This window comes from Mustela nivalis (assembly GCF_964662115.1).
Source record: "Mustela nivalis genome assembly, chromosome: 1".
In the NCBI taxonomy this organism is placed as follows: domain Eukaryota; kingdom Metazoa; phylum Chordata; class Mammalia; order Carnivora; family Mustelidae; genus Mustela; species Mustela nivalis.
The window spans coordinates 155694821-155716891 of NC_139020.1; the positions used below are offsets into that span (position 1 = coordinate 155694821).

A 22071-nucleotide genomic window follows, 5' to 3' on the forward strand; every position below is an offset into this window, starting at 1 on the left:
AGGTGCCCCTTGTATATGGAATTTAAGAAAGAGAACAAATGAACCAAAGAGAGAGAGAGAGAGAGGAGAGAGAGAAATCCAGACTCTTAAATACAGAAAATAAACTAGTGGTTGACAGAGGGGAAGTGGAGGGGGGGATGTATGAAATAGAGAATTAAGAGGTACAAATTTTCAGTGTTAAAATAATAAAATAAACCAGTCCTGGAGATGAAAAGCACAGCATAGGAAATACAGTCAGTATTGTCTGGTGACTTACTGTGTATGGGCACTGAGATGAACACTGAGAAATGTACAAAATTGTTGAACCACTATATTATATTCCTGAAACTATTATATGTTAATTATACTTTAATTTTTTAAAATGTCCTGGTCAGATGTGATCTCCAAGAATGTGTTTGAAAGTATTCCTTTTGCGACTACTCTGAAAGACTTTGTGCAAAATATTGCGTGTTACTTCCCCCCTAAAGGTTTAGTAAAATCCATTAGTACACTTGATCTTAGCCAAAAGGCCGAGAAGCGATAGTAGTAAAACCCATTAGTGAAGTCATCTGGGATTTCTCCATAGCAAGATTTCCAATTATGCATTCAGTTCCTTTGGCAGATAAAGATTATTCAGACTTTCGGTCTTTGCTTGTCTCAGTTTTGGAAAGTTGTGATTATTTATTTATTTATTTAAAAAAATTTTTTTTTTTTTAGGCAGAGAGAGAGGAGAAGCAAACTTCTGCTGAGCAGAGAGCCTGATGTGGGGCTCGATCCCTGGACTCTGGGATCATGACCTGAGCCGAAGGCAGAGGCTTTAACCCCCTGAGCCACCCAGGTGCCCCAGAAAGTTGTGATTTTAAAGGAATTTTCCCAGTTTAAGTTGTCAAGTTAGCAAAAGTTTCCTTCTAATATCTTCTTATATTATTTTTATGAAAATATGAAGTAATGTCCTTTTTCATTCTTTTTAAAATTTCTGTCATTCATTTTTTTAAAAATTTCTTTTCAGCATAACAGAATTCATTGTTTTTGCACCACACCCAGTGCTCCATGCAATCCGTGCCCTCTATAATACCCACCACCTGGCTCCCTCAACCTCCCACCCGCCCCTTCAAAACCCTCAGATTGTTTTTCATAGTCCATAGTCTCTCATGGTTCATCTCTCCTTCCAATTTCCCTCAACTCCCTTCTCCTCTCCATCTCCCCATGTCCTCCATGTTATTTGTTATGCTCCACAAATAAGTGAAACCATATGAAATTGACTCTTTCTGCTTGACTTATTTCACTCAGGATAATTTCATTCATAATTCACACCAAGTCATTGGTGCTTTGTATTTTCTCTTTTGTTCCTGATCAGTCTTATGAGGTTTATCAATTTTATTAATCTTTTAAAAAAAAAACACGCTTTCGGATTTGTTAATTTTTTGTTTCTGCCTTTACACTGATTTCTGCTTTTATCTTTATCTTTTTTTAAAAAAGATATATTTATTAGAGAGATAGAAGAAACATAATATGTATAAAATCTAAAAATCACCTTTAGATAGAATATTCTGTCGGATCCCATTATATAGTATGCAAAAGGATGATTTCTGACTTCAGGACAATTTTTTTTCTTTTCTTTTCCAAATTAACAACATAATTTCAACAACAGATGATACATTCTGCAAAACTGACACACATTATATTGAACATATAGCCTACTCATTTTAGGAAAGCATCCCAACAACTTTATTTTAAAATATTTATTTATTTATTTATTTATTAAAGATTTTATTTATTTATTTGACAGAGAGAAATTACAAGTACACTGAGAGGCAGGCAGAGAGAGAGAGAAGAGAAGCAGGCTCCCTGCTGAGCAGAGAGCCCGATGCGGGACTCGATCCTAGGACCCTGAGATCATGACCTGAGCCGAAGGCAGCGGCCTGAGCCACCCAGGCTCCCTATTTTAAAATATTTAAATATGTGCTTAGGACATTCACACACTACTCCTCCACAAAGTGTAAATCTTGAAAACCACGAGAAGTTTGCTTCTTTCTCCTGCTTTAGACACAAATTTACTCTATTCTGAATATCCCATGGGCTCCATTATTATGTTGGATCTCTAATAATGAAAGACAAACTCCTCATTCTGAATGTCCAGACACTGAAATTCTCATTGAAATGTAACCATGTAGCAATTTCCTGATAATCTGTGTCTTCACAGAACTTTATACTGTCATCTCCTTTCTTTGTAGATCGTCTTTTCTTGGAGTGATTTCTTACACTGATGCCAGTAAGTGTGATACGTGCTTAACTAATAGTTGTTGAATGAATAAAGGAATGGGCACCTGGAACAAGATAGGGCTAAGAACTAGGGTGAGGTAGGTATGCAGGACTTCTACCTGGCTCTCAGGCTAAGGCAAGCCACACCAGAGAGATGCTCTGGGGGCACAGAGCGTCTTTGAGGAAAATGCCCACACATAAGCAAAGTTTTGCCAACAGTTCTGCATTACTCAGAGCCCCCCTCCAGCTCAGGTTATGCATTCCTGATACAGAGGTTCAAACTTACCAGGGTCAGCTTGAGCAATCCTAGCAAGGTCTGCCTCTTTAAGAAACTGCACAGAGCACCAACAACCTGAAAGTTGTATCTATGACCCATCCACAGTCTTCTCCATGAGTTCTTTATAAACTCCACCATTGTGGGGCTCCAGGCAGCCCTGGGATGGGGAATAATCCTTACACTAGACTGGAAGAGGCTGCTGGGAACCTGAAAAGCCCAAAGAGGTGGCAGACTGTTAGGGCCGATTTAATGTTAAAACCTGTTTAACCATTAGGGCCTGCTTAGCCAGAGCAACTCCATATTGCCTAGATAGCCATATTGTTGTTTATATCCACGGACTTCATTCCAGGAATAAAGGCCCCCGTAGTTCCTGGTATGGTTCCAGGTATCGATTCTGGGAGTAAACGCCTTAACAATAGAAGCCACGTACCTTGGGTCTGCAGTTATGCCTTATAAAACCAGCCTGTGAGTTCGGGAGGGGGTTCCTTTCTTCGGAGGCAGCCCTGGCCTGTCAGTCTGACTTCTAATGCTTGGCATAGAATAAAGCTCTACAGAGTGCCTGGGTGGCTCAGTGGATTAAGCCGCAGCCTTCGGCTCAGGTCATGATCTCAGGGTCCTATCGGGCTCTCTACTCAGCAGGGAGCCTGCTTCCTCCTCTCTCTCTGCCTGCCTCTCTGCCTACTTGTGATCTTTCTCTGTCAAATAAATAAATAAAATCTTAAAAAAAAAAAAAAAAGCTCTACATAACTTTCACTTGGTCTCAGTCTCGTTCCCCTGGCCGGTCAGTCTAACTTCTAATGCTTGGCATAGAATAAGGCTTTATGTAACTTTTAATTTGTCTCAGTCTCATTCCTTTGATAACAGACCCCAACACAGGCTATGCCTGATACCGTTCTGATTTGACTCATTAATTCATGTATGTATTTAATACATAGGTCTGTTTTCCCCAGGCAGAGCAAGTATCAATGTCCAGAGGTGAGAGCGAGCATGTTAGGTTCCCAGAACTCCAAAAGCAGAAGTGTTGAGAGGTAGGGAAGGGAGGACAAAGAGCAGGTCAGAGAGAAAGCCTGGAGCCTGAGCTGCCATGTTAAAGATTTCTGGCCTTATCCAGAAGAAGTATACATAGAAGAACAAAATGGTCAGATTTGCATGTTGGAAGGATTCCCACTTGCACATGAGGACTTGTAGTCTGGTAAGCCTCAGTGACCCAGTGGTCACAATTCCAAGACACAGTCTTTTCCCTGCCACTTCCCTGAGGTGGTTCACCTTGGTTGGCCATCGGGCTTATCATGCCTCCTTACATCCATGCTTTTACAACAGGAGGCTCACCCAGGAGAGGACCAGACATAGGTGGCCAGCTCTCCTCCCAGTAATTCTGGACAATCCATCACAAAGCAACCCCTTCTTGTTCCTTCTAACTGGTTATTATTCGTATTTGCCAGTGCCAATTAGTCCTTCCTGTTCTTGGACAGTTCCTACTTTTTTTCTGGCTTGTTTATTGGCTTACTCAGTTTCCTGTATATGCCCTTTCTTACCTACACAGATGGAAAGAAATATAGATTCTCATTTATAGGAAATTACAAAAAGTAATGATCCAATCTTCACTGTTTCCTGTTGGGTTCTCTTTTGCCAGCAAGTAGCTAGTAGAGCAGCATTTGAATTCGGTCTCCATAATTTCTTCCCATTAGTACACTGTACTTCCTGCTGTTTGTTCCTTGACTGCACTGAGCATCAGTTTTCAAGTCTGTAAAATGAGAATAACACCATTAGTCAGGTATCCTGCTGTCCAGGAGGCCAGGAGCCACAACCTGCTGGGAACAGGGCTCTTGCTCCCTCTAGTGGTCAGTTTGAGCTGCGATCCTGTAGGGTGAAGGAGCCCCCATGCAAAAACTGAAGGGACAGGAAGAGGCAGTTGGAAGGCTTCTGATTTTATGTGACTAACCTGTCAGAATTTCTGTTTTGAGATTCGCAGCAACAGTGCAGGTGTTCAAGAGTGTTTGGACTGTATGTATCGGAGGCTTCACACTTGAACTCTAAGTCATCTAAATCCTCCCCGCGTCCCAGAGATGATACTGTACAGAGAAATCTTACCTAAATTTCAGACTTTGGTAATGAGGGGAGAGGACATATTTGCTTACTTTACAGGCAGGATTTTCGCCTGCCAAAAATCAGTGCATTTCAGATTAGTATTTGATATTCAGTTGATAGAAACTGTGGCATCCAGAATCCACGGATAGTCCACTCCTCACAGTGCTAACGTCTTCTCCCCAGAAGCCACTCTTCTCCCTCAGGGGAGTGTGGGGCCATGGAGGTGGAAGCTAGGGCAGTGGGGTTTCCTGAGGACCTCCCTCAGGGGTAGGGCTTGGAAAGCCTTTCTGCCTTGGAGACCTGTTCCTCCTGAGGGGCCAGTCTTTCCCTTGCACTCTCTCAATTAAAAAGAGAGAGAGAGAGAGAGAGAGATCTATTTCCTTGCCTGTGCCCAAGTTAGGTGTGAGCTGTTGTGGGGTTATTCCATGTATATGAAAGAAAATAAGGGCTCATGCAGCAATCCTGATGGCAAAGAGGACATTCTATTTTTGCTTTTCTCATGGACCAATCTTAGATGTTCCTTTTTAAGCCAGGGACAAGGCAAAAAGCTTGAAGATGGTTATTTGTTCAATGTAAATGTAATCTGCATAGGATGCTGATGGGTTATTTTTGGCCACCTCTGATTTAGGGAAACGCCAACCAGTGTGCTTGTAAATATCTAAGTCAGTCTACAAAAAATTACTGGGCCCCTACTGAAATGATAATTCCTTACACTGAATTCATCTCTTACTTAAAACTGACATGCATATTACTTCATTTGATCTTTACTGTAATCCCGGGAGGTAGGTACTTTTATTTCCAATTTGAGAAATTGGGAAACTGAGGTGAATGCCCAGATAGCAGGTGACAAAGTCAAGACTGGATGCAGGCATCACTGCCTGCTCCCAATGGCCACTTTCCCTGCATGCTAGTGCTCTGCCTCAGTGGGCTCTCAAGGGCAAACAGGGATGGGGACGACACAGCCTCTGTCCCCCAAGGAGGGGAAACAGGTGCATTGGTCAGAGCTCTCCAGAGAAATATGTATATATATGTGTATATATACATATTTATAAATATCAGAGTAATATATCAATCAATATAGCTATACAATATAGTATAAATATTAATATAAGTATATTAATATCTATTAATACATTAATACATAGACTAATAGTAATATATAATCTATTAATACCATAGCATATATTATATATTATGTATTGTATATTATATGTAGTAACAGTACATAATAGATAACATAAATTAATTATATATTATGTATAATATATAATAAACCATATATTTATATATTATATTATGTTAATTATATAGTATTAATATATTATGAAATATTAGTATATAATTATTAATATATAATAGATCTTAGATAGATTTATTTCAGGTAATTGGCTTATGCACTTGTGACGACTGGCAAACCCGAAATCCACAAGGCAGGCCATCATGTCAGAAACTTTTGAGGAGAAGTATGGGGTGCCTGGGTGGCTCAGTGGGTTAAAGCCTCTACCTTTGGCTCAGAGTCCCGCAGCGGGGAGCCTGCAGCGGGGAGCCTGCAGCGGGGAGCCTGTTTCCTCCTCTCTCTCTCTCTGCCTGCCTGCTTGTGATCTCTGTCAAATAAATACATTTTTTAAAAAAATCTTAAAAAAGAAAGAAAGAAAGTTTTGAGAACTAAAGCTGCAGTCCTGAGGCAGAATTTCTTCTTTGTCAGGGAAGAGCCTCAATTTTGTTCTTAAGGCCTTCCAGCTAGATTAGGTTAGGCTCACTGAGATTATTGAAGATAATCTCCTTCACTTACAGTGTACTGATTGTAGATGTTAATCACATCTACAAAATACCTTCCCAGCAACTCCTAGATTAGTGCTGATTGAATAACTGGGGATTGGGGCACCTGGGTGGCTTGGCTGGTTAAGCATCTGCCTTTGGATTAGGTCATGATCCCCCTCTCAACAGGAAGCCTGCTTCTTTCTCTCTCTCTTTCCCTCCCCCTGCTTTCTCTCTCTCTCTCTCTCTAACAAATAAATAAAATCTTAAAAAAAAATAAATAGCTGGGGATTATCACCTAGTCAAGGTGATAAATAAAACTCAGCATCTCACAAGGAATGCTAGTTTACTGATAGGGCCATTGTGCTGCAGATGAAGACAGCTTGCCATGTGCGGGTAGAGCTACTTGGTAGTAGAGAACTTCTGCAGGTGGGTCCTGCTCACCACTGTGGGCATTTCAAGCTGGTCAGGAGCTAGGAGAAAATATGTGCTTACGTTTGTAAACTGTTAGCCAAAAGGCAGTATATTTTTCCTCACTCGGAAGATGGCAGGAAAACTCGAAGAGCTTGGTCGTTGTAGAAGATAGGAAAATGGTTTGTCATAATGTGGCTTCTATGTGATGATTGAACACAAAATGGCACATGACCTGGGTTTGCTTCGCAGCTGCTTCCTTTCATTAACCCTGACATCTTGGCCCTTGGAGTAGTAGAATCCCAAGACCCCCACTCTGCAGGGGCATCCCCCCAACCCCCCCCCCACACACACACACCACAGAGTTTTCCACCCCTTTCTCAGAGACCAGCCCGTGAATAGTTCTACCTCATTTCTCTCCCTCACGGTCCAGTCATCCCCGGCTCAGTGGTAAGGCTGGAGGCAAAGTCACTGGCACAAAAGGAAGAAAGGTATCCCTCTCTTGCAAAGCCTTTGAAACAGCGACAGGACCATCATCGTTGCCGAAGCTTCTGGCAAAGCCTTTAGAATTTTTTTCCTGCTGGTTGTGCCTATCCTTTTTTTTTTTTTTTTTTAAGATTTTATTTGACAGATGGAGATCACAAGTAGGCAGAGAAGCAGGCAGAGAGAGGAGGATGCAGGCTCCCTGCTGAGCAGAGAACCCGATATGGGGCTCTATCCCAGGACCCTGGGATCATGACCTGAGCTGAAGGCAGAAGCTTTAACCCACTGAACCATCCAGGCACCCCTGTGCCTATCCTTGAGACCAGGCACAGAGGTTGACTTCCTCAACTGCTGAGGGCAATGTGTGCTCTTGGAGATTCTGAAGACTGATCTTTCAGACTGTGTTTGGGGACAAGGGGATGTTCAAATGGAGAGGAACTCGTATTAGTTACATGATGGAGCCCATCATAACATTCACGACTCTGGAAGCCACTAGCTGTAAAGAGGTTTCTGAAGATGGAGGGAGGGGACTGTGGCCATACTGTGTGCCTTGTGTCTCCCCTCTTGACCCCTCCTGGCTTCCAAAGGGAAAAATGGACTCATTGGTTTGACAATAGTAGAGGGAATCTGGATAATTCCAGAAGCAGCTCTGGCTCCAGGCACACAAAAAGGAAAAGTCTCCCTGAGCTGGTTTCCTGGAAGTATGGGGGGCAACTCATTGATGTTCTCTTCAGGATTCCCGCCATCTTCTTCTGAACAAAGTGACACAGGTTCGAAGCCCTATTAGGCTCATCTCCTGCCCTGGAGGGCAGGGAACCAAAGCTGCGTTGGGAGCAGATTCTGTCTCCCATCCATCTCCAGTTTCTGTGCTTACTCCAGCTTTTTCCTTCTTGGATGGTGGAAACTCCAGATGTCAAAGCTTGTTGTGAATAAAGCTGTAAAAGGGGGTCATGCATCCAAATTGACATGTATTTCTCCTGGATTGAAAGTGACTACAGTCACCAGGATGGGAAAGCATCATGAAACCTTAACACCCAACTCATAAAAAAAGGGCCAGATTGGGTTTGGAGGATCGAATGTGTAAGTGGGGGTAGTTAGGTCATAGAAGCAAAAATCACCTTCCACTGACTACAAACAAGTCAGGGAAGTCGTACCTGATGTTAATGACCTTGTTTCAAACTAAAGTCACATGCAGTGTTTTCACCATATATTTTTCTTTTATTTCTTAACTCACTGCTCCAAGTTTTGCCATTAGGTAAGTATTGCTCCCAGACCCTCCCTTATCTGCTAATGGGTAATGCTTCTTTCACATGATCTCATGTTTCCACATCTCCAAGAATACAGGGGAAGGATGGGTGAGGATGAGGAACCCTGGGTTTCAGGGCTGGGAGTATGGCAGGAACAAATATAGTGGGGGAAAACCTGGCAGGCACCTACCATCCTTGGAAGATAGCCCAATTCTTCTGAGTCCAGAGCCAAGCCAATATACCTGCTGGGGGTAGGGCGGCCAGGCAGTAGGCTTTCATTGTGGGTCCCACCTCTGCCCTAAGCAGAGGTCTAAGAGCAGCCTCTGCTCCATTGTTTCCCAAAAGTAGGAATCCTTGCCCTATGGGGGAAAATGTAGCTGTCCCTTTAAAAAGAAGTTTCAGGGGCGCCTGGATGGCTCAGTGGGTTAAGCTTCTGCCTTCAGCTTGGTCAGTGATCTTGGGGGCCCTGGGATCAACCACCCCCCATTTAGCCCCAGGTTCAAGCCCTGTGTTGGGCTCTCTGCTCAGCAGGGAGCCTGCTCCCCCGTCCCCTGCCTGCTTGTGACCGCTGTCAAATAAATAAATAAAATCTTTAAAAAAATAAAAATAAAAATAAAATTTAGCTTAGTCATCTACAATTGCACAAAGAAAATGAGCCTCAAGCTTAGAGCAAGGGGCAGCGAAGTATTAAACAACCACCAGACAGATTTGTATATGTATTTCTTAATGTTTGTGCTTTGCTTGATCCCTTCTGGGGACAAAAAAAAAAAAAACCGCTTTCTTGCCTGTTCCTTGTGCTTCAATAGCATGGGAACAAAGTCTTAAAAAACAGCATCTTACTTCCTAAATTATCCCTGATCTAGATTTCCCTGATGGAGACTGGATACAGGAAAATAGTGAAGCCTGTCACCGTGAGAAGTTTGCGCTTTCTTCTGCAGATAATCAGGGACATTGAAGGTGTGTCCCTGCGTTTTTCAACAGGTTTGTCAGGATTCCAACAGCGATACTTTTCCACAGCTCCGCCAGACAGGAGTAATGGGAAGCTGGGAGACCATAAATGTTAATCCCAGAGCCTTGATGAGAGATTAAACCATAATCTTAAACATCTAGACCAATGTGGTCTAATAGATACATAGTGAGCCACGTGTAATTTTTAATAATCCAGGAGCCATATTGAAGATGAAGGAAAAAGGGGTGCCTGGATGGCTAAGTTGGTTAAGTTTCTGATTTCAGCTCAGGTCATGATCTCTGGGTCTCGGGATCCAGTCCTACCACTGGCTCTCTGCTCACAGGGAATTGATTCTCCCTCTCACTCTCCCTCAGTTCTCTCTCTTTCTCAAATAAATAAAATCTTTAAAAAAAAATAGTTGAAATTAATTTTAATAATATATTTCACCCAAAATATCTAAAACATTTCAACATGTTATAACAATTGTTAATAAGTTATTTTACTAGATTGCTGTAAGTCTTAGAAATGCGGTGTATGGGGGTGCCTGGGTGGCTCAGTTGGGTAAGCCTGGGATTTTCAATGTCCACTGAGGTCATAATCTCCTGTGGTGAGATAGAGCCCCGAACACCCGCTGAAGATTCCCTCTCCCCCTCTTCCTCTGCACCACTGCTATCACTCCTCCCCGCACTTGTACATGCTCTCTCTCAAAAAAAAAAAAAAAAAAAAAGAGAGAGAGAGAGAGAGAGAAGGAACAGAAAAGAAATGCGGTGTATGGATAACTTTTTTTTCTTTTAAAATTTTATTTATTTATTTGACAGAGAGAAATCACAAGTAGATGGAGAGGCAGGCAGAGAGAGAGGGAAGCTGGCTCCCTGCTGAGCAGAGAGCCCGGTGGGGGACTTGATCCCAGGACCCTGAGATCATGACCTGAGCCAAAGACAGCGGCTTAACCCACTGAGCCACCCAGGCGCCCCAGTGTATGGATAACTTAAGAGCACATGCCAATTCCTTCACTAAATTTTAAGCGCTCAAAGGGAAGTGTGGGTCTGTTAATAAAGTTGTTGAACAGAAAAATATTCCATACTGCTTCCATTTTTCATACAAATTAACTAAAATTAAATACAATTTAAATTTCTGGATGTCAGGCATATGAGCCACATTTGAAGTTCAAGAGGCAAGGATGGCTACCGGCTACGTACCCCTGCAGAGCACGTCTAGATCGCAGACACACCTTGCACCAGACCTTGCAGCCTGAGGCAGGCCTCCAAGCTCCAGGAGCGGGGCAACAGCGGGCCCTGCAATTCTGGACGTGTTCACCAGGTGGCACTAAAGAGAACACCTTCACCAGCTCGCGAGGAGCGCCCAACCCCGGAAGCGAAATCCCAAGGTTGCGCGCGGTTCCTCCGGCTTTCTCCACCTCCGGATACACCCTACACGATCTGGGGTCCAAAAGCGTGCAGCCAGGCAGGATGGGCGGGAGAGCAGACGGGTGGGGTGTGCTGGGCGAGTGAAGAGCGGTGAGCAGGTCCCGGTGGGCCACGCGGAGCCACGCAGGGGCGGTGGGCGCGCAGACTCGGCGTCCGACCGCGCGGACTGCAGAGCCCCCGCCTGCGAGCGCGTCGCCGGGCCACTGCTGCCGCGTCGCCTTCTCCCGCGAGATCGCCAGCGCTGGGCCCGAGCTCCCACTAACGCACCCAGAGCCCGGCCTCCTCTCCAATGTTTCAGAAGTCACGGCCGGCGCTGCTGCAGTCTCAGGATGTTGGAGACAAGGTGGAGACGCTTATGGTAAACTGCGGGGAAGGGACACAGGGGTTCCGAAACCGCCGGGTCGTGGAGGGAAATTCGGGAGGTAGCCGAGGCTCGGCGGCTCTCTGGGAGCCTTTTCCGCTCCTTGGGTGTGCGCCGAACAGGTTGGGGACGTGGCGGGAGAGGGATGGATTGGTCAAGGGGATTGAAAAGAGAAGGGCAAGGGAGGAGAGGAGTTGCAGCCCCCTTGGACAGACAGGCGACGGTCTGTCTGCTGCATTGGCGTCCGGGTAGGGTGGCGGAATTGCCCGGGCCTTGGGAGTGTCGGGGAGTGTGCCGGTGCGACCACGAGCCGCGTGCGAGCGCCTCCGGACGTTGCTTTAAGTTGGATGCCTAGAGCGACAGAGGTGGAAGGACGCTCGGGCAGGTATCTGGACCACCGCAAGGCCCGGTAGTAGCCCCAGACCGGAGAAGAGGTGGGTGCCCGAGAGAGGTGAGTCAGGACCGCACTGGGCCCCCGGGGCGGGGAGAGAGGACTGCTTCTAGGTCTCCACCTTCTAGCCCGCGAGGAATGGGGGGAGGGGGTAGTAGGGCCCGAGGCCACGCCCCTGAGTCCGGATTGGCTGCCCCGGTCGTGCCGCCGGGTCTCCATTGGTGGAGGCGGAGGCGGGGCTGGGCAGGCGGGTCCCGGAGGGCGGTCTGGCTGAGCTGCTGCCTGTGGGTGGAGGCCGCAAACGCAAGACGTAGATCCCCGAGCGCTGCCAGGCGCCGCGGCTCACCTTCTCTCCGAGGTCCCCTCCGCCAGCATGGGCAGCGTGGTGCATCGGGGTGGTTTTTTTTAATCCTTCAAAGCGGCTGCGGCTCTACTTTCCATCTTTGAAAGCGTACTTTCTCTTTCTGGGTCCTCCAGCTCTGGCCTGGAGACTTGATTGGATTTTGTTTTCTCAAGGAAATTAAGAATTGCTTATGGAGGGGCCCCTGGGTGGCTCAGTCGTTAAGCGTCTGCCTTCGGCTCAGGTCATGATCCCAGCGTCCTGGGATCCAGGCCTGCATCGGGGGCTCTGCTCAGAGGGAAGGAAGCCTGCTCCTCCTGCTACCGATCCCCCTGCTTATGTTCCCTCTTGCTGTGTCTCTTAAACAAATCTTAAAAAAAAAAAAAAAAAGAAAAGAAAATTGCTTGTGGAAATTGCTAACTTATTTCAGTACTATTTACTGCCTTTGTATACTGTGTATTATTCGGTTGTTTTTGCCCTCTTCCCTCAAAACAAATTTACTCCTCTAACTTGGGGCTATTTAGAAAAAAATTAAACATGCCTACAAAGGATGTTCCATGTGACAACATCTTAAAACTTCAAAATGAAAAGTGTAAATTCTGTTTGTTTGTTTGTTTTTTTTTTTAACGATATTACCTGTTGTGTGTCGGGTTTTCTTTTCTTTTTTCTTTCTTTCTTTACTTTTTAAGTAGTAGAGGTTAGTCTGTCCAGCTGGTATATATTTAGCATCTACTCTGGGCTCATCGACCAAGAAAATTACAAAATTACAAACGTTACAGGCTCTAGGCATTTATTCAACAAATATTTATTAAACTAATAATATGTCCAAGCATTGCACTGTGAAAATAAGACATAAAATAGTTCCTGCAATGAGGAAGTGTGAATGTGTTGGAGCATGTGTTTGAAGGACCACGGCCTTAAAACGATTTCCCTGGAATATCTGTGAGAGTGTTGGGTAGCAGCACAAGAGGACTGCACAGAAGCTGTAACTATAGGTCATGCCCACAACCTTACCAGAGCAGGAGCAAAGGGCGGAAGGGAGCCTGGGGAGATTACCCTGTTGTAAGTCTGGCCAATGGCCTCAAACCCTGGGACGCAGGACACAATTTTTAAGAGTGCGGTGAGATCTTGAGGTGGTGTACATAGATGCCTTACCCGGTGCTGTTACGGGATTAGTAGGGTCGAGGCTGGAGGCTGCCAAGGAGGCTACTGGAACAGATGGGTGTGGGCCGACTCTGGAAACACTTAAGGGTCATTGGTACGACTGGGTCATGAAGCAGTAGGTACAGTGAGGAGTTTTACGTGTCTCCCAAACTTGCTACTGGAATATCTTGTTGATTGGGGTAGCAGCAGAAGTGTGAATTATTGACTGGGTTTCCATTTTGGAGTGTGAGTGGGAGCTTTCTGGGGCCCTCTCAGGGAAGGGGGTGCTGGGCTGAACTGGCTGTGGGTGTGGTGCAGTGTGGTGCCCTGCAGTGTGGGTGAGGTGGCCCTGAGGGGCTGTGGTTGGGGGAGATAAGAAGAAAAACATCTGAGGCTAAGAGAAAAGAGCAGACTCAAAAGGAGCCCAAAACCAAGAGGTGGCCAGCTGTTTGAAATGCACCGGACCAGCCAAGTAAGAGAAGGCCTAGGGCAGGAAAGGACTCCTGGGATGGGCAGGTCCTTGGTGAGCAGAACTGGCAGCTTTAGCTGGATGGCAAGTGGTGGGGGCTGAGGGGGGGACTAGCCCAGAGGGAGTGGAGGTGATGTGGCTTCAGACTGGAAAGACAGGGGTTTTGAAGCTTGCTCCCAGAAGATGCCAGTGGAAGGTTGAGACCAAGAAGCACAGACTCCAGGAGTATGGCTTAGCATATCCCCACTCTCCCAACCCCTCTGGGGGACTGGGAATGGCATGCTGACAGACTGGCAAGGTAGATACATTTTGCTCGGTTGTATGTGTTGTGTTATCACTTTTGTCACCCCTAGGTACTTTATAAGCCATTTGAACAGAGTTAGGACCTCCAGTTTTTATTACGTGATTTTTTTTAGTCTTTCAAGTGGTTGCAGTTCTAATTTGAAACTTGCTCATTTGGTAGAAATGTGGAGTGATCTTTCTTTCCTGTGAAACAAAAAAACCCACAAGTTACAAACATTTAGCTCTGGGTTGGTGGCTGTATGGGTATAACTGGCAACTTCATTTTCAGTGTCTTAGGACAACAGTTGTCCGTGCATTCAAGAATAATAGTGCTAGTGCCATTTAATGAGGAGAGATCTTTTTGGATGGCGTTTGCCAAGTCTCTTGTTTGGAGAAGAGTGCTTTCATTTCCTGGTTGGATTTTTAAATGTGGCTTTTCACAACCATTCATGATCGAGTGTTTCTGAGGCTAGGTGAGGCCTCTAGCCTAGTGGGTTAAAGGAGGTACATTTAGGCTTTGCCCTTCTGGGTGGTGCCACTAGATTAGCCAGGGTTTCCTTTCTGTCAGGTGACTGCCCTGGTTTAAGGGAGAGCCAGCAGACCCAGGGGGAAGGGGTGGCTGCTGATCTACCCACATCTGCAGTCTGCTTAGGTCCTAGTGAGATGTGTGGGTGGAAGAGAAAGGGAAAGCTTTTAAATTAAGGAAGTTCATAGGTTTCACAGGAAGTGGTCCATGTTTTACATTGAAACTGAGCTTATGGTTTCACTTCCTATGTCTCCCTCCTGTAAATATCTACAGGTCCTATAACCAAGAGAGATTGACAGCCAACAGTTCACACACTAGGTTCAGTTGATTTTGCTTCTGTGAAGATAAGAGATGGCCAAAAACTTTTACCCTCAGGACAGAGAGGGAGGTGTGGTTGGTGGCCTAATTCACAGGTAGAGGGAGGTGGATTGCTCATTCTTAATACTGAGGCCAGAGAGATCCCCTCTATCTGGGTATTATGTTCTTCATGGCATTCCAGCGCTGTTAATTCCCAGGTTCACTTTAACCTTCTCTGAAGTGGGAAGATAATACAGGGCACCAGCAGGTGGTTTTCTAAGCCACCCACATAACGGAAAGAAATGGTCCCAGTGTGGAGAAAGCTGAGAAAACTTGGCAGCTGCAAAGTTGCTGACTCAGTGTTCTCTTGCCCTGAAGTTACATCCGGTGATCAAGGCTTTCCTGTGTGGCTCCATCAGTGGGACCTGCTCCACCCTCCTTTTCCAACCCCTGGATCTCCTCAAAACGCGCCTGCAGACTCTCCAGCCCTCAGACCATGGGTAAGGCCTGCTGCGTGCCCCCCTCACCATTTCTCTGAGGAATGGTTCCAACAACTCCTCTCAGACACAGGAACATCTCAACTGTTAAGTCAACTGCCATTGTGTTGGATACTTCAGGAGAAACATGGGCCATACCCAGCTTTGATTTGACATTTCCTGTTAATGAAATGGAATCCTTCCCTGGGGGCACCATGCTGGGATCTGGGATGCCTTGGTGACATTTGCATTTTATTGTGCTGGCCTGTAATGTTGTAACTGTGCTGTCTGGGTACGACTAGTGTGGGTGGTTTTCTGGAAATAATGTATGCATTAAGTGTCTCTTCTGTGCCTGACATTGGGCTCAGCACCATGGGAAGTATACCAAATGCGTGTAACAAGGGAGGTCATCCCATTGCTCGCGGTGTGAATCAACAGATAAACACGTATGTGCCGAATCACGAACATATGGGAACTCAGAGTTATTCCAAGATGTGTTGTAGAGATTCTTGAGTGCTCTTAGGGAAGAAGTCATACCAACAAATCTTTGGATGGGAAGTTCTTTTATGAGGACGAGGTCTAAGTGATTTTTTTTTTCTTCCTTGCCTTCATTTTGTCTGCCTTTAGATCTGGTCGTGTTGGGATGCTGGCTCTGCTCTTGAAGGTGGTTCGCACGGAGAGTATTCTGGGCCTTTGGAAAGGGATGTCCCCTGTAAGCTGCCTTCTGGGTCTTCTCTTGCACCCTCTGCTGTCATAGCTATCTCTTTGTCAGGCACCTTCCATATCCCCTCTTGGAAGGATAGGTCAGTGCCAGAAGCAGTGGGAGGACTTGTGTGGTCTTCTCCCTATCACATGATGCTACTCACTCCTATGAGAGGGCTCCGGGAAATATCTTTATGCCCTAGATACAGCTTGTTGGAGCAGTAGCAGGTCTAGAGTAGATGCAGTGAGTGCCCTCAGCTGCCAGCATACCCTTGTCCTTGCCCTTCGGTACAAGCAGGCCACACCTGCGTTTCTTTACCTGCAGGTAAATTTGCTGGGAGTGCCAGGGCACAAATGCCCACCCCAGCCCAGTGGAAGATGATAGTTGATGTTTAAAAACCTCACTCACCCTCCTCAACTGGAGGGTGAACTCTGAGGTGCCTACATCAATTCCCAGAGCTCCCCCCAAAGAGATTAGGTTTACCAGGGCAGTAATGCATCAGGCGGCCTGCCCTTCATTGGCTGCCTTCTCTCCTCACTTCCCCATTCTCTTGTTGCTGTTCCCTGCATACCTTCAATCAACTACTTGCATGCAAATCTCTGTCTTTTGGGAAAACCCAGCTAAAACAGTATCTCACAGTGTCCATCTGGGCTTGCTTTCCTCCCTCTGCCCTGTTGCACAGTCCATTGTGAGGTGTGTCCCTGGCATTGGCATCTATTTTGGCACTCTCTACTCCTTGAAGCAGTACTTCCTGCGAGGCCATCCCCCCACGGCCCTGGAGTCGGTCATCCTGGGAGTGGGCTCTCGCTCGGTTGCAGGACTCTGCATGTCACCCATCACTGTGGTAAAGACACGTTACGAGGTGAGTCCGACTGCTTTCAGCCTTCGGGGTGGATAAACAGAGGCATTGGGCTTTCGTCAATTGGTCACCTATGTCAGCTCCAGACTTGGAATCTAAAATCGAGGCCGCTGTGGTCAGAGAATAAAAGCCACGTGGGACCAAGTCCTGTGGTGCCTGGCATTGTCACGTACCCCGAAGTCAGGTGGGTTCGTTGCTCAAACCCAGGGCTTCTGCGCTTGCCACTGGTCCTGTGCTTCCTTGCAGAGCGGGAAGTATGGCTATGAGAGCATCTATGCAGCCCTGAGGAGCATCTATCGCACTGAGGGGCACCGGGGACTCTTCAGCGGCTTGACGGCAACACTCCTTCGTGACGCACCCTTTTCTGGAATCTACCTGATGTTCTACAACCAGACCAAAAACATCATGACCCATGGTATGGACGAAGGAAGGTGTGGTGGGGGAGGGGAGAGATATCTCCGAGACCTCTTATTCTTGCAGCTTTCTCTGCGATAGATACTGTTTATTGTTCTTAGCAGAGTTTTAGGAACGGAGCTATTTCTGCCTCACGTCAAGCATGGGGCCAGGTGCTAGGACCCAGTGGTGGTCATGGAAGACTTGGCCCCTTGCCCATTTGAATTTATGGTCTATTATGGCAGAGTACTGGTAGTACTGTCATTGTTGAGTGGGTTTGGGAGGGAATAAAGCATGTTTTACAGGAATCCTGCAGTGATACCTGGCAGATTTGCCTGATCTTTAGATTGCTGGGCCCTGCATGAGGGCCTCCTACATCAGGAACTTTGGGGTAAGACCTGGGAGTCTATATTTCTCAAGAAGCACGTAATCTGATTCTTATCAGAAAAGTTTGGTGAGGTTATTGGGGTTAGCGCTTCCCCTTGCCGTGTTCCCAGGTAAAGTGGTTTTGAGCCCTCTGTTCGGGTGGAGAGCAAGGTGCATTCCAGCAGACCCACGCTGCTAGGAAGCTCTTGTTGGTCACAATGGGCACACTCGGTATGCTGTGAGCATCCACCCAAGCACGGCCAGGTTCTGATAGAAGCACGTCCTATGGAACGAACCTGCATTCCATACGGTGTCTCCAGAGAACTTGAGCAAGGAAATGCAACCCAGGTCGTGTAAAGTGGGAAAACCTGCATGCCGCCATCATGACAATGGTAATCAGTGGAGTTGGAGGGCTTTAGGAGTTTGCTTCTCTCCTGTAGGCACCAGGAGGCCTGACACTGCAGGTCACAGCCTTATGTGGCTCAGTTTAGGGCAGTAAGGGAGCTTGGTGTACATTTTTTACTTCTCTTTATGTATAATTGTTTTTTGCAGTCCATTTATGATTGCAAAGGTTGAGATTAAGCAAAAGTAAAGATTAAGTTGCAGGAGTGATGCCCCTTTGCCCTTAAATACCTCCATGTGTGTTTCCTAAGAACAAAGATATTCTCATATTGAAAGACCCGCGGATCCCCTTACCCAAGAATCCAACACTGCCACTGGATGCAATCAGCAAGAGGTTCTTTATTGTTACGCAGGCCCCTGTGGGTGGTCAGCAGCTCCTGCTAGCTGAGCACACCCGGCTGGGGTGGTGCCGGGTTTTTATAGACAGGTACAAACAAGTTTTGGGTGGGGCGCAACTGATTGGTTGACAGTTAGAACTTTTGAAAAAGGCATACGTGGAGTTTGCTGATTGGCTTTGGGGACCCGCGCGCGCTTGCGCACGCGTAGAGAGAGGCGGGAAGGGGGAACAAGAAGGGGGAAGGTAGGAATGCCATCATGGCGTCTTCTATTATTTCTATAAGCCAAGCAGTTACAGAAGGGCAAAAGAGCAATTAATAAGCAATTAATAACCTAATTTACGCCTAAAAGCCAGCGGTTCACAGAAAAGCAAACTAGCGGTTAGTTATCCTATCTATCTTCTAGGGGAGGGGGCTTTCTGGGGGAGGGGTCTTTCAATATAACCTGTCTCTTTTATCTCTCGGACAAGATGGCGTCTCCACTGAAAACTTATTTTTTTGTAATTTGGAAGCATCTGTGGGCACTGGAGGGGGCGGGGGGTGGTGGTGGAGATACTTTGAATCTGCATAAATCTCCATAAAACATTCTGTTCCTTTCACCCCAATGTTTGAGCCTCAGTCTGTGATTTTTGCCCAAATCAATTATGATGGCGATGGTTGTAAAAAAAGGCAAATCTGAATTCCATGACTGCCATCTACATTTAGTTATACCTTTAAATGTTTACTTCTTAACCCCATTTTGAATCTAGACCCTTCTGAGTTTGAGAAAGAATTCGAGGGCAACTTGGTATTGATATTTATGTGAGAGTCATTTGTAACTGAATGTTGCTTTTGTCATGTTTCAGACCAGTTGGATGGAGTCCTTATTCCCGCTGTAAACTTCTGCTGTGGGATCTTTGCTGGCATTCTGGCCTCCCTGGTGACTCAGCCTGCAGATGTTATCAAAACCCACATGCAGCTCTCTCCAGTGAAATTTCGGTGGATTGGCCAGGCGGTGACACTCATTTTTAAAGTAAGGCTACAGAGTAAATGTTGCTTCTTAACTGTGGTTAAGACTTGCTCTCTCTCTCTCTTTAGAATGGAAGCTGGTGTCCTTTACATATAAAAATCAGCTGGAGTGCTTTAAAAAGTCCCCACCCCCAGGTCACAACCTGGGCTGCTTCAATCTGAATCTCTGGAGGTGGTGAAGCCCAGTAGCTAAGTTCCCCAGCGATTCTGGAGTGTTGCAAAGGTTGAGAATCACTGCTAAAAACCTAGGTTGGCTGTGGGTTGGGTTTTTTTTTTTGTTTTGGTAGGGCGGTTGGTGGTGGGTGGGGAAACTGACTACCTTAGGAGGACCTGTGATAATAGTTAAAGTTGACAGATTGCTGGACTCCACCCCTGCCCACCAGGTCAGGGAATCTGGGAGGGCCTCATCCCCTGATGATCAAGGAGCTAGGAGGGAACTCAAGTCAGAAAAAGATGACAGGGACACCTGGGTGGCTCAGTCGTTGGGCGTCTGCCTTGAGTTCAGGTTATGATTCCAGGGTCCTGGGATCGAGCCCTGCATGGGGCTTCTTGCTCAGCGGGAAGCCTGCTTCTCCCTCTTCCATTCCCCTTGTTTGTGTTCCCTCTCTCACTGTGTCTCTCTCTGTCAAATAAATAAATATAATCTTAAAAAAAAAAAGAAAGAAAGAAAGAAATGACAAATACATCATTTGGTCTCTAGAAATTTGCTCTAACACAAATGGACAAAAGGTATTGTTGAAGATAAAAAGTACAGTAGACATAAGGTACACTTACTGAAGCACCATTTAAAAGCCAGAGTTGGTCCTTTGGGAGCATGTACGGTTATCACACACCAGATATTCTTGTTCAAGCTAAGTTTTTATATTTTTCTATACATCTCTGTTTTTCTGTGTAGCAGAGGAAACGATGCGAGCATAGGCATCTTGTATCTGTCTCGCCCTAGATGTAGACAAATATTTGTGAATCAGATCATATTCCTCACCCTGCTTGGGTTGCCTGTTCTCTTATTCTCTATACCTAAAAGCCTAAACTTTGAGAATAATATTCTTCAGTATGTATGAAATGGCAGGAATGATAATGATAGGAATGAATCGGTCCAGATTATGAGAAGGAGGTGTTTCGTCTTTAATGCTTATGTAAGAATGTCAAGAGCATACAGTGGGTTATGCAGAAATGCTCCCTCCAGACAGACAAATTGCCAAAAAGACATGTTTTCCTCCAGCCTGAAGCCAGGCCCCCAGGGCTTAGCATGCAGACCATGGCCTGGATCTCACTTGCTAGTTGGGGCTTGGTGTGTATGGGAGCTGCATAAGCTATCCAGCTGTATACAGCTGCCCTGTAGAAAGATTTGAAGCTGAGAAATAAATTCTCCTACATAAAGCAAGCCTAAAAAGAGAAAGGTTAGCAAAAAATTATGCAAAAATTATTTATTTTTTTTAGTTCATCATCTCCTTGGATCCATTATTCATAGTTTTGGCATTATCAATGAAAATCCTAAAACTGAGGCTCACCAATGGGGTAACAGAGACCCTCAGTCTCACAAAAGGTGTGTTCCTCATGTTGCTACTCTGCTTCCGGAATGCTGACGTTCGTTTTCCTCATAGGATTATGGGCTCCGTGGCTTCTTCCAAGGCGGCATCCCGAGGGCCCTCCGCAGAGCTCTGATGGCAGCGATGGCGTGGACCGTGTATGAGGAGATGATGGCCAAGATGGGCCTGAAGTCCTGACTGAGAGGGATTGGGTAAAGACGGGCTATGTTGCGCTCCCTGGCTCTTTCCGGGGGCTGCTTCGCCTCACTGTCCTGGAGTAAGATGAAGTCTAATCTGGAAAGCCAGGCAGATGTGTCCCCTTCTGTTACCCAGTTTCAGTAGAAAATAGGTGGGCCTGACTCAAGCCTTCAGAATATCCCAGAAGAGGAGTTACGGATGCCTACAGCACACTGGGGAGTTCAGAGAAGGGCTTGCCCCTCCTGCCAGGTTACTCGAAAAGGCCTTTCTGGAAAGAGCTCTGTCAGGTGGTTCTGCTTCAGCCACCCAACCTACACCAGGCTGCCTGTTTGCATCTGTTCTTGGGCAAGGCATCGCACGGCCAGAGGAGCTGTGGCTGTGAAGAGCTCCAGCAGGGGGGAAGCCGGGTCTGTGGAGAGAGGGGTTCTTGTCATCAGGCTTTTGTCTGTGTCTGGAATGCTGGTGGGATGAGGAAGAAAAGATGTCATTACTTAATTGGTCACTAATCACCTTCTCAGAGGCTCTGAAGAAGTGGGGAGAGTGGCTTCTTAGCCTGAAGTGTCCAAATAACGAATTTTGGTCTTGGCCTCTGCACTGTTTCAGTTCTAAATTGTTCTGGCATTTTTCTGCAGCTAACATTCGCATAAATAAAGTGAAGCACTTTATCATTGGAAACTGTTTGGAAAACCTAAATAGTGTCCTTCCTGTGTTCTAAAATAACCCAGTTGTCTAAGGTGGCTGGCTCTTGACCCATATAAGTCCTAAACTCTAAACATTTATTTTATTTTGTTATGTATTTATTTATTTTTTTTAAAGATTTTATTTATTTCTTTGACAGGCAGAGACACAGCGAGAGAGAGAGCACAAGCAGAGGGAGTGGGAGAGGGAGAAGCAGGCTTCCTGCTGAGCAGGGAGCCTGATGTGAGGCTCATCCCAGGACCTTGGGATCGTGACCTGAGCTGAAGGCAAACGCTTAATGACTGAGCCACCCAGGCGCCCCTAAACATTTTTTCAGGCAGCTTTATTTCACACATTGTACAATTCACTCATTTCAAATAAGCCATTCAATGATTTTTAGTAACTTACTGGGTGAGGCAACCATCACTATGAGC

The 22071-nt window shown here is 46.0% G+C and overlaps 1 protein-coding gene across 5 annotated transcripts; it reads left to right on the plus strand.

The window, feature by feature from the left end:
• The first annotated feature begins 10802 nt into the window (after window positions 1–10802).
• SLC25A38 (solute carrier family 25 member 38) lies at window positions 10803–21634 on the plus strand. 5 transcript variants are annotated; one of them, XM_082746590.1, is made up of 7 exons: window positions 10803–11239; window positions 15069–15190; window positions 15794–15878; window positions 16552–16731; window positions 16975–17143; window positions 19070–19236; window positions 20837–21634. In XM_082746590.1, exons 1-7 carry the CDS (start codon window positions 11171–11173, stop codon window positions 20957–20959), a joined length of 915 nt encoding a protein of 304 aa, XP_082602716.1. In that variant the 5' UTR covers window positions 10803–11170; the 3' UTR covers window positions 20960–21634. The 5 variants fall into 5 exon arrangements, 3 of the variants coding, with proteins under 3 accessions (XP_082602716.1, XP_082602718.1, XP_082602717.1); XR_014315860.1 differs by having other exon boundaries at window positions 10824–11239; window positions 19070–19481; XR_014315861.1 differs by having other exon boundaries at window positions 10830–11239; window positions 19070–19455.
• The last annotated feature ends 437 nt before the right edge of the window (window positions 21635–22071 follow it).

Coding starts and splice junctions, on each gene's coding strand:
- SLC25A38 (XM_082746590.1), top strand. CDS start 11,171: ATGTTTCAGAAGTCACGGCCGGCGCTGCTGCAGTCTCAGGATGTTGGA. Junction 15,191..15,793: donor CTCCAGCCCTCAGACCATGG/GTAAGGCCTGCT, acceptor GTCTGCCTTTAG/ATCTGGTCGTGTTGGGATGC. Junction 19,237..20,836: donor CGGTGACACTCATTTTTAAA/GTAAGGCTACAG, acceptor TTTTCCTCATAG/GATTATGGGCTCCGTGGCTT.